This window comes from Cricetulus griseus, chromosome 3 (genome assembly GCF_003668045.3).
Source record: "Cricetulus griseus strain 17A/GY chromosome 3, alternate assembly CriGri-PICRH-1.0, whole genome shotgun sequence".
In the NCBI taxonomy this organism is placed as follows: domain Eukaryota; kingdom Metazoa; phylum Chordata; class Mammalia; order Rodentia; family Cricetidae; genus Cricetulus; species Cricetulus griseus.
The window spans coordinates 194059427-194075275 of NC_048596.1; the positions used below are offsets into that span (position 1 = coordinate 194059427).

Genomic DNA, 15849 nt, shown 5'->3' on the forward strand with positions numbered 1-15849 from the left:
ATGGAATGCATCATGGGAAACAGTTGTGTGGTGGGTCACAGCCCGCACAGAGCTTCAGCTGAGCCACAGGCCTCACATGCCTGCAGGCCTGTTTTGACAGATTAGAAGCTGCTGGGCCTTGGGAGGCACTGGGGGCTCTCTGCAGAGCCCATTAGTGAGCCTGTGTTTATGAATGCAGCTCCTTGGAGGGGGACATTACACCTAGTAATTGCCCCATTTGCTGGCCTGGCTAGTTCCCTCAGGGCCCCCAAGAATGGAGACCGGAGAAATCTGACTCCTCAGAGCCTCCTCTGTCTGTGGCATCATTGGCTGCAGCAGCTGTCCCCACAGGCCCTGGGACCCGCTTGACAGTGGCCCATGATGCAATTCACTTGGAAGAATGGTCCCTGATTGCCTGGCAATGTGCGCTGGTAATTAGTGCAGCCTTGCCTTAATTGTGGAACAATTAACAAACACACCTGGGTCCCTGGAGCCCACGTGTGCCTTCACGTTCATGCACCCAGTTAGCGCCTCTGCAGTTGGCTGATGTGGGCCTGGTGTTTGTTGGCTTTGGGGACACTGGGGGCTCAGCCTATTCGTGTTACTGTGATCCTCACCTTGTCAAAGGGGGGACAAGATATCCGCCATTCTTCTAATCAGAGCTGAAGTCTAGATGCCCCGGTAGGAAATGTGATCGTTGCACTTTGAAGGCCTCTAACTGCCTGTCTCTCTGGTTTTGGTACAGAGCTCTCGCACATGAGAAGTTCACCAAGTGAGTATGCCAGAGGCACCCACCCCGCCTTCTCCTGCTGCAAGTGCCCCTGCTCTGCGTGCCTCACCAACACAGCCTTGCCACCGCTGGCCTCCTCCTGCCCATTCTTTGGGCCACATACACTTTGGGAGGCTGCAGAGGCTCCTCCTGCAGTCTCCTGTGACACACTTCCAATCCCTGCTAGGAAATGCCTCATGTGCCTTGCCTTGTCTACTCCCACCTGCTCCTGGACTCCCCTCCATCCCTCTCCAACCACCACCACCCCACCTCCTCACCCCCTGCCCTGCCATGTCCACTCAAGCCTGCAAATAACCCATCCTCTTCCTTCCAGGGAGCTGAAGTATGTGATTCAGAGGTTTGCAGAGGATCCAAGACAGGAAGTAAGCCTTTTTCTTTTTTTCCTTTTTTTTTTCTATAGTAGGAAAATTGTTTGTGAGCCTCCTAGTTCTCCTTGCAGAGGGCATCTTGTCATTGGATCCTTAGTACAAATTTTGCAGGCTCCCGGCCTTGTTGCAAGCAACCAGGTGTGACCTTGGACTGTCACTTTGGCTAACCAGAGGCTGGCAGCCAGTGTCTCCATGCCACGTGGAGACTCACTGTCTTTGCTTTCTGTTTGTGGGTCTGTGGTAGATGTATCTGTGCACCAATGACTCGTAGCATTGACTCTCACCTCAAGTTAATGATCAGCCCCTACTCACAACCTGCTTCTGGGGAGTAGGCAGGAGGCATGTGGAAATCCCTCCCAAACGTGAACACACATGTACCCATGTGCTCTGGGAAGGGACCAAAGGATTGTTCTTTGTGCCCTAACATTGTCCCCACTCTAGACAGAGACCCTTCAGTAGAGAAAGACTGATAAACAGATAAGGAGGTGAAGGCGAGCCCTCCCAGAAGAGAATCTCGGGGTTGGAGAGAGCTCTGAGATTGCTAGGACAGGCCTAGAGGGAGGACTGCCCACACAGGAAAGGTGAGGAATGGGGCAGAAGGCAAAACATCCCAAGCCTGAGGGTTACTAATAAACCCCAGACAGGGAGGGACAGAGAGCAAGAGAGACCTTTAGGCACATAGACAGCAGAGACCCAAGCAGAAGAGGAAGGGGCCCACCCAGAGAGAAACACACAAAGATACAGAGACAGGGCCTGTTTGGGACTGTTCTGCCCTGGGAGGCCACAGCCTTCTCTTCCTTAGAGCTTTTCCCAGCTAGATAGGCCTTGTGGCTGTCCTAAGAAGCCGAGTGCACATGGCTGGACTTCCACAGTGTAGAGGCGCCTATGTGCTCCCCAGAGGCCCGTGGAACTTAGTAGAAGGCCAGACCAGTGGTTGTGGAGCTGACGGAAGCTTGTGCACTTCCTGACTGCCTGGTTGTCAATACCATTCACATTTCCTTTGTACCTGAGTCTGTTTGGAGCTGATGATGTGTTTGCCCTCTACCCACAGGTCCACTCGTGCCTGCTGAGCGTGCGGGCCGGCAAGGATGGCTGGTTCCAGCTCTACAGCCCTGGAGGGGTGGCCTGCGATGATGATGGGGAGCTGTTTGCCAGCATGGTACATGGGGTCCCCACAGGAAGCTGCTGGTGGGCATTGGGCTGTTCCATCCTGAGTTGCATAGCAGCCAGCCGACTGTGTGGCCTGCCTGCCAGTCTTCTGGCCAGCACAGTGCCAGCCATGAAGAGGGAGGTGACCAAAGGGGGAATGTCACTCATTCCTGCTTACCTGAGCCAAGAGCCTGATGCACCCAGCCTGTCACCTGCTCTGGGGAGTGAGGACCTTCACTGTCCCTTCATTTTACAGTCCAGGCAGCTGAGGGTCCAAGATCACGCTTGGTTGTCATGGTGATTTTCTGTGCAAGGGACAGATGCAGCGTGCCACAAGGTACTGCAGTGCCACCTGCTCAGTCAGTCCTCGTAATGAGGGGCTTGAGGTCACTGAATCAGTAACTGCATTCACATGGCTTCTGGTACTTTCTTACCATAGAGCAGTGGTTCTTAGCCCTCCTAATGCTGCGACCCTGTAATACAGTTCTTCATGTTGTGGTGACCCCCACCCATAAAATTGTTTTGTTGCTACTTCATAACTGTAATTTTGCTGCTGTCATGAATCATAATCTAAATGTCTGATATGTGCACCTCACCCCCATGAAAAGGTCATTCAACAACTCCCTAAGGGGTCATGACCCACAGTTTCAGAACCAGTGTCACAGAATCACACGTGGGCTGGAACAAAGGCCCAGAGAGGTTCAGTGGCTTGCTTGACAGGACCTGTTTGCAAGCTCTTTGTAGGCCAACCTACTGTCTAGAGGTAGTAGCTTCTTCTGTAGCAAAGGGACACAGACTCCTCTTTCCCCAGGACAGAAGGTCTGCCCAAGTGACAGTGACCTCAGCCACTCTGTTCCCTGACACACCCAACTCCATTCACATACAACACATTCTTCTGGGGTCATGTGACATAAAGAAAATGCAAGCATCAGCTAGTCCTGGGCCTTAGGTCACTACCCAGTTTTTCACCAGTTGACCTTGCATTCTGACTGGCTTGTCTGGGCTCCAGCTTCCTCATATGATAAAACAAGAGAGACTTCCCCAGAGCATCATAGCAGTTGTGTGTAGTGGCAGGCATGAGATACCCACAGAGCCACCAGGACTCTGAGACCCCCGCTTGGCTCAGGTTATTCTTGTCTCTACAAGAGACTGGTTTGTAGGGTAAACAGTTACCACCGTGAGTTTGTAAGAGATCTGTGCAATGACGATAAACAGGCGTGTCCTCTTAGACATCACCTCAAGGGGTTTATTTTTAGGTCCTTTTTCTTATGAATCTGCTCAAAACCCCTGGCCTGCTGCCCTGGACCTGCTTTCTGAGTATCCCATGTACCTAGAATCATACCCAGCTGCCTGCTTGTGCCACGTCTCCCTTACCATCACTTCTCTGGCTTCCTCTGATGTCACAGCTTCACCATGGCAATGCTTGGTGTCTCCCCCACCCCTTCATGCGGAGACTCAATGTGAGAGAAGGCACAGGGAGTCAGCTCCCGCCCAAGTGATTCCATTTGTATGCCAGAGTTGTTAATGATGGGGCAGAAGAATATATAGACAGGGAAGGAAGCAGGCAGCCTAGGGGATAGAAATGTGTTGTTTCCATGGAGACACATGGTGAGAAGTGGTCCCTGGATTAGGCTGCCGTTTCCAGAAGGCCTTTGCTATTATATGAAGTTGCAGGGTATTTGGTCTCCCTCACCTCTGATGACAGGTTGGGGACACCTTTGCTCTTACCTGTAAACACAGCAGCATCCCCTCCAACGTATCTCAGGAGGGAGCAGGCTTTGCTGAGTGGGTGATCTCTCAAAACATCTTTTGGTATCACAGAGAAAGCAGGGCACACAGAACAGCCCAGCTGCCACATGAGTCAGACCTGTTGTTCCCCCACCTAGCTAGGACTGCCTGGAAATTTCTCTCTGGTACCCTCAATGCTAGAAATTCGCAAGATCAAATACCAGCATCACCCAAAGGGAGCCGGGGGCGGGAGGCTCCTCTTTTTCTATAGTAAACTAGAACTTGAGTGTTACCATCCTGTGCAGGAACACCCCAACATTCGGGTACACAGCTCTGCTACCATCAGTACCGCCCGTCTCTGGAACATGTTGCCCACCAGTTTCATCTCTGTGCCCTTCCATGCTAACTCTCTGCTCCCCTGGTCAGCTCCAGTGGCCCCTGTCTCACCTGTCTGGGTGACTGTACCTGTTGCCTGCACTCTGCCCCAGTGTAGTCTCACGTTTGTCCAGTGTTGCTCAACATGTCCTCAGTCACTGTCCACAGGGATGGTCTGGTGGTCACTGGAGACCAGGCTGTTGGCACAAACAGGGAGGGTCACCATCTTCTGGTTTCCCACCTGTCCCTGTCCACAGGGGGCTGGCCCTGAGGGTCACAGCACTGCAACAGTATTCTGGTTGCTTCATCCGAGTCTTCTTGCTTCCCAGGTGCACATCCTCATGGGCTCCTGTTACAAGACCAAAAAGTTTCTGCTCTCACTGGCAGAAAACAAGCTGGGCCCCTGCATGCTCCTGGCACTGAGAGGGAACCAGACCATGGCGGAGGTGAGGCCCTGGCACAGGTGGCCTCACACGGGATCTGTGTGAGGAGCCAGCAGTGTGGGCAAGGCAGGTGTGGTTGTAGCCTCTTGACTGTGTGTGTGGCTGCCTATCTCAGACTGCTGCTGGTTCATTCCAGTTGGGATCCATCATGTTGGTCACAGCTGTCTACAAGTTTCTGTTCTGATTGCCTATTACTACATAGCAACTGTCTGTGCATGAAGTCCAGAACCATTAACAGACCAAGGTGTAGGCAGGCCCGCCTGAGCTGTTCTCCATTGGGGTCTCTGGGGTTGTCACCCATGGGGTCCTTCGGAAGGCTTTTTTCTCTGACCGGAGGACTGAGGCAGCCCCAGCTTCTCTCTGCTTTGTGTGACTTCAGGGTCACTGCTCAGTTATCAAGAGCACAAGCCCAGGGCCCTCGTGCCACTTCTAACTGTTCCTCGTTGGTCCCCTTTTCCCTGATACTCTACGAAGTGTCCCCCAGAGCCAGACACTCCCAGAGCACCTGTCCCATGAGCAACGGGATTTTATAATAGCTGTCAGAATTGGAAGGCATCACCTTGCCACATTCTACCCTCTAAAAGCAGTCACCAAGCTGCCCATCAGTCAAGGGGTGTGAATAGGATTCCACCTTACAGGGAGGAACAGGAAGGAATCTACTGACCTGTTGGAAAAAGCTTAAATTTTCCCGGAGGTAGGATTGAGACGGTAACATGGGGTCAAAGGCAGAGTACTCCAAATTTTGGGAACAGCATATGCCAGGGTCCTGTGGCAGGCCACTCCCTGACACACCCCCATGACTCCTGGCAGATCCTGTGCTTGATGCTGGAATACAACATCATCGACAACAACGACACCCAACTGCAGATCATCTCCACGCTGGAGAGCACAGACGTGGGCAAACGCATGTACGAACAGCTGTGCGACCGGCAGCGGGAGCTGAAGGAGCTGGTAAGCCCTCCCCATTGCTCGCTGTTCCCAGAGCATGAGATGGCCCCTTGGGACTGCTCCTCCACACCCAAAGAGTTTGGGAATGTTCCCTGTACTACTCACATGATTCTAGATGGACCCAGGTAAAGCAGGTGGGCTGAAGTCACACAACCCACTTCCATTCATTGCAGGGGCCCGGGAGTCATTGTCATACCCAGTCCTAGCTGAGAGGCTATCTACACACGTGCACACACAGGCCCATCGGGCTGTTCTTTTCCCTGGAGCCATCCTCCCTCCCCACTATGGCTCTTGACAAAAGGTGTGCACAGCCCAGGTCCTTACCATGAGACATCTGGTGTAAACTCTCTGTATCATTTGCCAGGACTTTTGGTGGAAGTGGTGCCACTTACCCCAACAAGAACTGGGTGGGTGATGTCCCTTCCAATCAGAGTACCTTCCCTTTTTCCTCTTCCACTATTTCTTGGTTGTCACATATGCCATAAGCTGCCTGTGCTGTGGCCACCATGGTGCCTTCTTGCCCAAGAAAGTAGCCACGGCTTCATGAGGCTGGTGGCAGAGGGGATGTATGACTTAACTGGTCTCCTTTCTATTGCAGCAAAGGAAAGGCGGGCCCACCAGGCTAACACTGCCCTCCAAGTCCACGGTAAGTAGCTTTTAGTCTGCAGGCGTGGGGTGGGGTGGGACAAGATGGGCAGAGCAGGGAGGTGAACTGGCCAGCTGCTGGGATGAGGTTTGACCAGGAGGGGAGAGAAGGTTTGACCATGGGAAGGGAGTTGGGCCAACTCTTCTAGGAGGTAAGTGGACTGAAGGGAAAGAAACGAAAACCAAGCAGAATTAAGATGTTATGCTAAAGCTTGTTTTTGATCCTGATGCTGGGGTTGCAGTTCACGGGTAGAGTACCAGTTTAGCATTTGTGGAGGCTCCAAGTTCAGTCTCCGGCACCTCAAAAAAGACAAAAGGTTGCTGGTGACATCAGCAGTATTGCCGAAGCCTTGCTAGTAACCATGGTAACAATAGCTAATAGGCACTGGACTGTTAGTCTGTTTGACTTTTACAACCCTATGAGATCTACACAACGTTTTCCCATTTTCCAAAGTCTTTGGGGATCTAATTTCCTGCTACCCCACTGTCCTCAAGGCATGGCTTCCTGCTCATGGACCAGGAAGCCTGCCCAGGCACCAGCCACTGTGGCTCCATCCCAGCCAGCAAGGAAGGAGGAAGTGGCAGGGTACAGCCCGCCCTTCCCTTAGAGATTCGTCTTAGACGTTCCATTTAAATCTCATTGTCCATATTCGGGCCACAATTAGCTGCAAAGGAGGCTGGGGCATTAGCTGTAATTCAGGGGACAGCTAAAAGTCAAAGACAAGACCCTCAGTCCAGGGCATGCAGCATGTGTGGCCCTCTGCTGGCTTGGGACTGAGGGTGGCAACTGGCTGTTCACATGGAAACCCCACAGGAGCTGCTGGCCAGGGGGTGTGCATGCATCTGCACGCTCACACATACACAGGCACAGCACACGTGTGCATGTGCACGCTCTGCTTGGGAGGGGGCTGGCCTTGGTTGCAGCCCGGCCGTGACTCAAGCTGTGAGTCACACCACAGGCCGAGCCACCACCCTTCGGCTCCCGGGGACACGAGGCCCTCGGTGTGGTCAGAGACAGTGTTGGCTGCAGACAAGGCAAGGGGAGAGGGCATGAGGCCCACATGATAGATGCCCCAGCCTGCCCTGAGCATCATGCTACCCACTGCAGGATGCGGACCTGGCCCGCCTGCTGAGCTCTGGCTCCTTTGGAAACCTGGAGAACCTCAGCTTGGCCTTCACCAACGTCACCAGTGCCTGCGCCGAGCACCTCATCAAACTGCCTTCCCTCAAGCAGCTCAATCTGTGGTCCACGCAGGTGCCGCCCCGCCCACACCCCACACCCCATCCTCTTCCTCACCCCCCATACTACATCTTTTTGCCCAGATCTCATGGGCTCAGCCACTGGCTCTGCACGCATAACCCTAACCCATTCCCCCAGACAGGAGGCGGTTGGGAACCTCATGCCACTTGTCGGCCCATTTCCCAGTTGGGAACACTGAAGCCCAGGGCAAACCCTGCACAGACCTCTAAGCTGGGAAACACAGGGCTGAGAGTTCACCTTGGGTCTCTCTGGCCTGTCAGGGAGAAAGAAGTACATGAGTATTCTCTTGGAGCCTGCTGGGTCTCAGTGTGGTCCCACTGGCCTAACCCTTTGAGGTACACAGGCTCTTCTGTCTCTTGGAAAGGCCACCCAAGTGCTGCCTTCTGGCTTCAGCCCCTGGGTTCAGACTCTCATAGAGGCCCTTGCTTGGCATATGTCCCAGTCAGAAACTAGATATGAACTTGAGACAAAGGGATGTGTGACTCTGAGAAGAGGGCATGGCCTCATAGCTAGATCCCATCACCTCCCACTCTTGCCCAGCCTTAGGGTCCCCTCCCCTGGGCCTAGAGAGTCTAAAAACCCATGTGCCCCACAGTTTGGAGACGCCGGCCTGCGGCTCCTGTCGGAACACCTCACTATGCTCCAGGTGCTGAACCTGTGTGAGACCCCAGTCACCGACGCTGGCCTGCTGGCCCTCAGCTGTGAGTACCCAGTCTGTGGCAGGTGGGCTGACCCCTAGCTGGACACCCTGAGAAGGAAGCAAGCAGTTCATTAATAACCAGTTTGTAGCAGACTATTGCACGCTGGCACAGGCAAGGTGCTGGGAACACACAGAGGGGTGTCCCTGCCCTCAGGGAGCTAGAAATGTAGAGGAAAGGGGGGAAGTTTGTGAGATTGGCCTGTGCCTTCCATCCATCCACTGTAAAACACCATAAAGTTTTCTAGGGCACCATTGCCACTGGTGTCACAGCAGCTCCAGCCTCGGCAGCTGCAGCTCCAGACTCGGCAGCTGCTCAGAAACACTGCCTCTGTGCTGCTGGGTCCCCAGGCATTCCTGGGCCTGTCCAGATTGAGAAGCATTTAGTAACAGGAGCCCGGGGAAGGGGCTAGGACACTGGTTCCACAGAGCTCTGAACAAGGGGGCACAGCCTGGGAATCTGCATGCTGTGTTTCCCTGTTTTCTAACTTGCTACCTTAGATAAGAGGCCTCATGACTCATCTGTGAAACGACCAAACAGGCCTCAGGAGGTGGCAGAGAGTAACAGTAGATCACACAAGTGGCTGTGGCACTACTACCAAGCTTGGGTACCAGTTGTGGATGGCGGGAGCTCTGAGGTGGGGAAAAGGAGTGATGTTTGAGCAGCTCCCTGCAGGATATTCCTGCAGGAGTCACACATGGGTGCTTGGATCTGATTCACAGTGGGGAACCCCCACTGGTCTGCCCCTCCCCCTCGGCATCCCAACAAAAGCATTTGGATACGTCTCCAGCAAGCACCGTATGGCTCTTGAGACCAAAAGTCAGAAATGTGAGTCAGCAATGCTAGGGAGCATTCAGGATCCCCAGAGGTGGGGCTAGATCTGAAGGGGAGAGGACAGAGGTCCCAAAAAAAGACCCAGCTCTGAACCCCAGAGTATGAAATGGACTACCTGGTGGTCACGATGACTGAACCCACTACCATCTCAGCTCCCTTGCCCATCCACACTGAGAGTGGCCTGCAGTTTTAGTGTCCCCATCCTGCCATAGTTTTTCATGTGGTCTCAGTCTGTCTGTCTATTCTTATCCAGCCATGAAGAGTCTTTGCAGTTTAAATATGAACAGCACCAAGCTCTCGGCTGACACCTACGAAGATCTGAAGGTAAGCCCTCCCTGCTGACCCTCCCCTCCCTGCCCCCCCCCCCTCCGCTGTCTGATCCTGGGCTACATACCTCCTTCCCCTGCCTGGCCATCCTTAGAGCTGCTTCTCCAGCACAAGGACTGGCACACCAGGAATAGACAAAGATGGGTAGGAGTAAGGGAAGAGTGACAAAGGAAGCCAGTCAGGGTTCTGTATGGCATGGGGAAACCAAGGACCATCCCTTCCAAGAGGAGGCCACATATGTTGAATTCAAAGGATAAGAGGAAGCCTGGGGTGTCCCAGGTGAGAGGAAGGTGTATGCAGAGAAGGCAGGCAGGCCCTGGCCATAGCAAGCACAGCTGGAGTGAGATAGTGGGAGCGCTGATATAAGTCCTCATTGGGTCACACGAAGACTGGATTTTTTTTTTTTTTTTCAGAATACCCGTGGTGCTCTTGGTGGGGTTCCAGGTCCTACTTTAAAACACCTAGTTGTGGGAGCAGGAGCCAGGGCAGAAGCAGGCCAGGGTTGCTGCAGGTCCTCCTGGCCTGCAACTGGGCAGGGAGAGGAGGAGGCTCTGAGTGTGGCAGCTGGGACATTTCATCCATCAGAACACATGGGAAAACTTCTTAGAGAGGTGGAGGCAAGGCCTTCAGCACTTCCAGCTTTAGGTCCCAGAGACACCTCCACATCCTGGAAGCCACTGTTAGAGGGTCCCCTGGAACCCTTGGTCAGGGCCCTCCTTTGCCAGGGTCTCCTGGTGGCCCTCCAACCACTAGCAATCACCCTCTGTGGCCTTCCCACAGCTGGGCTTGCTCTTTGATCCAGGCAGGGAACAAAGGCCAAACAGCAGCTGCCATGATGTGTGACCAGAAAGGTCATGAGTCCCAGAAGGCACAGAACTTAGGAGTCAACGGGGAGGACAGTCAGTGAGAGCGAAAAGGGTTCAACTATGAAGCCAGACACTCAGGACGCCTCCGAAGACCAGTGCTCTCAGCATTGGTCAGGCTTGAAAGAGATGTGGCCTCCAGGACTTGAACGTGCCAGCTGCGCATTTGCACACATGCTTACAAGCATACTGGGGGGCACGTGTGCACGTTGCAGTGTGAGAAGTAGAGCCCTCACAGTGTCCTGCGCCTCAGTTCTCCAAAGCCACAGCGCCAGTGAAATCAAATGGAAGAGGGGAGTAGGAGTGGCTGCTTAGGAGGAAAAATCACATTTTTCTTTTCATTTTGAGAGAGGGGATAGAGAGAGAAAGTCACATATGTGTGGGTGCATTCAGAAGGCATCAGATCCCCTGGAGCTAGAGTAACAGGTGGTTGTGAGCCACCTGACATGGGTAGTAAGAACCAAACTCCGGTCTCTGGAGGAGCAGCAGTCACTGAGCCATCCCTCTAGCCCCTAGTATCTTTTCTAAAAAAAATATTACTCTATTGGGGCGTGTGTGTGTGTGTGTGTGTGTGTGTGTGTGTGTGTGTGTGTGTGTGTGTGCGCGCGTGCGCGCGCGCGCGTGCGTGCTGGTCATGACAATTATGTGTAGTGATTTCTCTCTTTCACCTTTCTGTGAGTTCCAGGGATCAAACTCAGGTCACTAGGCTTGTACAGCAAATGCCTTTACTTGCTGGGCCATCTAACTAGCCCCTTACTTATTTTTTACACCCCGGAGGGCTATGGTACCAACCCAATGATGCTAGTTTTTGACCAGCCTCCATGTTTCCTCTTCTGGGGCACCTGGGAACTACCTGACTTTTGAAGAAGGATGTTTGCAATAAATGCCAGACAGGAAAACCCACATGGTTCAATATGTAGTCTGGCCCATCTTCCTGTTTTTTTTTTTTTTTTTTTTTTTCAAAAGAACCTAGACATCTTTATTTTTCTGTACAGCCGCCTCCTAGACTGAAAAGCATGGCTTGAAGATGTTTCCCCAGCTTTATACCGATGACCACAAGCCCCCAGCTTGTAACTTGTGCTTGGTCAGGGGAAGCCATTAAAATTGTTGGGTACAGGACAGAGGCAATGAGCAGGCTACCTTTGTATGCTGCGTGTGTATAGGTGTGCACGGAAGTGCGAGTGCTACTGAATGGGGCTGGTGGGTGTGAGTGGTGTTAGGACGGCAGGAAGTAAGGACAGGAAGGAGACCATTAATGAGACAGATGCCTCTGTACAGAGAAGGCAAAAGCCAGCTGTTGAGAGAATAGTCTGGCAGCAGGAACAGAGGGCAGGGGCTGAGACGGATCTTACAAGTGGGTTGGACTGCAGATGTTCTCAGTTGCTCGAGCACTTGCCTGGTGTGCACAAAGGCCTGTGTTCATGCCCAGTTCCATAGAGACCAGATGAAGTAATGCGTGCTTGTAATTCCATCACTCGGAGCTGAAGGCAGAAGGATTAGAAGTAGGAGGCCACCTTTAGTTTCATAGCTGTTTGAGGCCAGCCTGGACTTCGAGACTCTGTCTCAAATAAATAAATTTAATAAAAGTATCAGTTTAAGGGCAGAGGAATCCAGGAGTAAGAGTCCAGGACAGTTTCTGGTGCTTCCCTGTCTCTCCCCCACTCTGCCCGTTCTCATTTAACATTGGGGAGGGACCTAGGAATATATAGTCTACTACAAGATGCTCGGGGCTCTCCGAGAAGGTCACGGTTAATCCTTAATGTCACCTGGATGCCAAGGACAGGGCTCAGTTTAGCTGCAGTCATGAGAAAACAAGCCTCAGGATGCCAGATGTGTAGTCCAGTCTCACACAGCAACTGTGATTCCACAGAGTCCTGTGTTTTCTGCAACCACTGTAGAATGTCTCTGAGGCCACCTGCCCTGTGATCTCTTCAAGGTCACCAGCCCCTTCCAGAGCCTTTAAAGCCCACAGCCTCACAATTGAGGGGGTGTGGGTGGTGGGACACCACACACACACCAGGCCCTGAGGATCAGGCTGTCTACCCCATGGTTGCTGAGGGGAATGACTGGTTGGTATTTGACCAGGTACCTTCTTATCACCCACAGGCCAAACTTCCTAATCTGAAGGAGGTGGATGTCCGCTACACGGAAGCCTGGTGAAGCCCCCGTGTGCACAGGATGGTGTCGCACAAAAAAAAAAACGACTCTTGACTAATAGCCGTAGAGCAGTGGGTCCTGGGGTGGCCCCAGCACCTGGCTGCAGGATAGATGGGGGAGTCTTGGGGGGCGGAGGGGGAGGGGCGGGGATCCTCAGCACGCCCAGCCCCGCCTAATTCTTAGAGCTTCATATTGGAACCTTTGACCTTGATCAAAAGCGGCCTTGGTGGCAACAAGAGGAGGAACAGCGGGTAGGGAGGGCAGGGGAGGGGTGGGTGGGGATCCCTGTGTGGATTTTCTTTGCCTTTGTTGTGTGATGCCATGTGTGGGGGCATTCATCCAGCCTGATGCCATCGACTCGACTCGGGCCAGAAGGAGGATGCCTTTTCTTCCTGGAGGTGCACCGAGCCGAGATATCGCCCCTACCATTGGGACAAGAATACCCAGTCATGTCACCCCATCGTCCTGTGTCCCCACCATCGCTATGCAAAGTGGTTCTTGTTGTACATAAGATTTAAATAACGCACCTATTTAAGAAATGTTGACAAATTGCGGGTCTGGGACCCGCTCTTATTTATGAAGTCTTTGACCAGCCCTCCCTCCCCGCCTGCCCCCTGGCGTGTAGTACTGTCTGGACCAGTCAGCTGTCGGGTTAGTGCTAGTGGTTTTGGTTTTGGTTTTTTAAAGGAAACAAACAAACAAAACAACAGAGAAAAACAAAAAAAAAAAGACCTTTGGAAAATTAATTGCTTTTTTCTTAACGGACTCTGTATGCTAATGCTGTCCCCGTCAGTCTGCCCACCTGCTACCCTGTATTATTTCCAGTTGTTTCCAGCTTCCTTGTGGGTGGGGGTTAAGCAGGGGGGGAGGAGGAAGGAGACAGTGTCTCCATATTGTAGCTCACTCCTCCCCTCTGCTGCTTCTGTAAATCTGGAAGGGTCCTGACCCTTCCTCCCTGTATACCCCATAGAAAAGTTGGTCCTCCGAGGTCCTGCTGCCATCCCCACCCCTCTTTAGCTGTTCCTGTCCCCTACTGAGACTTGCGACCTGTAGCCTCCCCACCCTGTGGTTCCCTCACGCATGCCCCATGCCCACCTCTTTGCATGGTCTCTTGGGAGAGAAGAGCTATGTCACCCAGCCAGCCCGACCCGACTGTCCATATCTCCTCTCCACTAATGTGTTCACTGCGGCATCCCCTCATCCACGTGCCCTGAGGCAGACCAACATCATTTCTTTTTACAAACAGTTGGCTTTTTCTTGCCAAGCCCTCACTGTACAGAACAGCCCTTTGACAATTCTTTTGGGGTCCCCTCTCTTCCCTTTTTCTGTTTGTTTAGCACAAATATTTCCCCTCCCTGGCACCTCCAAACCAAACCCACCAGTCGATGTTAATTGTTTTATATCTATTTAATCTTATTCGATGGAAACCATGCTTTAGTTGTTTTATACTTTGCCAGGTAGACTTTATTACCCCCCCCCCAACTATGCCCTCATTTTTTTAAAAAAGAAAAAAAAAACCACACACAAAAAAACAAAAACACAAACAAACAAAAAAAACAGAGACTTTGGGTTTCAGTCTCAGTCTTAATTCACTTTCCGTGGCAGGTTTTCTTTTGTGCGTGTGCCTGTGTGTGTGTGGAGTGAGTTCTGTTTTGTGTTCGTTTCTCTGTTGATTTCTGTTGTTGCTTTCTTCCCCAACTCCAACCCCGGTTCCGTGCTTCATAGCACCCTGGTGCAGACAGAAGCAGAAGCAGAAAAATAAATAAATGAAATAAAAAGAAAAAAGAAAAAAAAGGAAAAAATTTTCAAAAAGATTTAAAAAAAAAAAAAGAATGAAGACATCCCACCCCATCCCCTGCACTGTTGCTTTTCTTGATGGTTAATAATAAATACTGTCACGTAGCTGTGTACAAAGAGATGTGAAATACTTTCAGGCAAAAATAAACTGTAAGTGACTCATCAGAGGCTGGCCTTGCTGTGTAGTGGGGGGGGGGATGGGAGGGGGGAAGTGGGGAAAGGTCCCATTCAGGGCCAGGACACCTGAAGACTGGCTTCTCACTCTGGGTGCTTGACCGTGGGGCCTAAGTCATCACACAGGACCAGCCCATCCCACTTAGTGTGAGGTCTGAAAAACAGAGTCCCTGACCAGTGCCTACTAGTACCACTCTCACCCATTGGTACAACCAGCCCTACCACTTAACTTTGCCAGGGCAACGTCACTACCCTCTGTAAAATCCTATTTGAAACACCCAGGACCCTGCCACTCTCCAGAGGGTCCTAGTAGGCTGTAGGCCAGCACCTGGCCATCTATTGCTTCTTCCCAGGGGTGTCTCCTGGGAATAAGCAAATTTGTCTGAAATGAGACGAGAGATGATCGACAAGCATGTTGTCACACACCTGTAATCCCATGGCTCAAAGCGGAAGCAGGAAGATCTGTTATTGAAGGCTAGTGTAGGCTACATAGATCCAGGGCCAGCCTAAGCTGTGTAGTGAGAACTTGTGTTGAAACTGAAAAGAGTGTGGTGAGGGGAATCTTAGTAGGTGACATGTTTGGCACATAAACGACATGTGGACCTGAGTTGGACCACCAGCACCTACATACAGAGCCAGGCACAGTGACATGCAAGCACTTTATCCCAGTACTTGGGATAGTGGAAACAGACCAATGGAGCTTGCAGGCCGGTCAGCCTAGCTGAACCAGTAATTTCCAGATTCAGTAAGAGACCCAGCTTCAAAATTTTAAGGTAGAGAATCACTGAGGAAGACATGTTGGCCTTCAGTCTCCATATTGCACCACACAAACACTTACACCACAGTCAGAAAACTGATTTGCACCCTTTCCCCAATGGTTGACCATCAGTGGATATCCCCACAGCCCTGAGTGAACCTGATGTATGCTATACCCCTGTGCCCCCTTCCCTCTACCCACCCAGACAACCTGATATGCCACCTGACAGCTCTAGTCACCCAAGGCCGGACTCTTAAGACTGGAGTACTTGGCTGCCCCACACATGCCTTCCTCTCTTGGGTTTCCTCTGTCCTGTGAGTGGAAAGGCCAGCTACCCAGCCAAGGCTGTGGTGAAGCAGAAGCCTGGCTTCCATGGAGCAGGACAGGCCTCACTAGGGGGACACGATCAAAAGGGATGCTCCCAAACACTGGATTGTGTCGTCATCCCCATAGCCAGCCACGAGCACACTGGATGCCAGTATGTGACATTTCACATGATTTCAGGCCTGGGCTGGGTGGGAGGAGCCCTTTGGAGGTGCTAAAGGACTCAATGGCA

At 52.2% G+C, this 15849-nt stretch overlaps 1 protein-coding gene across 2 annotated transcripts in view; it reads left to right on the forward strand.

The window, feature by feature from the left end:
- Positions 1–14527, forward strand: part of Cmip (c-Maf inducing protein) — a 198383-nt gene extending 183856 nt beyond the window's left edge. Inside the window, exons 12-21 of one of the 2 annotated variants that reach the window (XM_027410780.2) lie at positions 725–751; positions 1083–1131; positions 2189–2296; positions 4719–4835; positions 5643–5783; positions 6379–6426; positions 7534–7680; positions 8282–8387; positions 9472–9542; positions 12515–14527. In XM_027410780.2, the coding sequence (XP_027266581.1) occupies positions 725–751; positions 1083–1131; positions 2189–2296; positions 4719–4835; positions 5643–5783; positions 6379–6426; positions 7534–7680; positions 8282–8387; positions 9472–9542; positions 12515–12568 (868 nt within the window). In that variant the 3' untranslated portion in view covers positions 12569–14527. The remainder of the gene's footprint in view (positions 1–724; positions 752–1082; positions 1132–2188; positions 2297–4718; positions 4836–5642; positions 5784–6378; positions 6427–7533; positions 7681–8281; positions 8388–9471; positions 9543–12514) is intronic. The other variant, XM_027410781.2, reaches the window with a different exon arrangement.
- The last annotated feature ends 1322 nt before the right edge of the window (positions 14528–15849 follow it).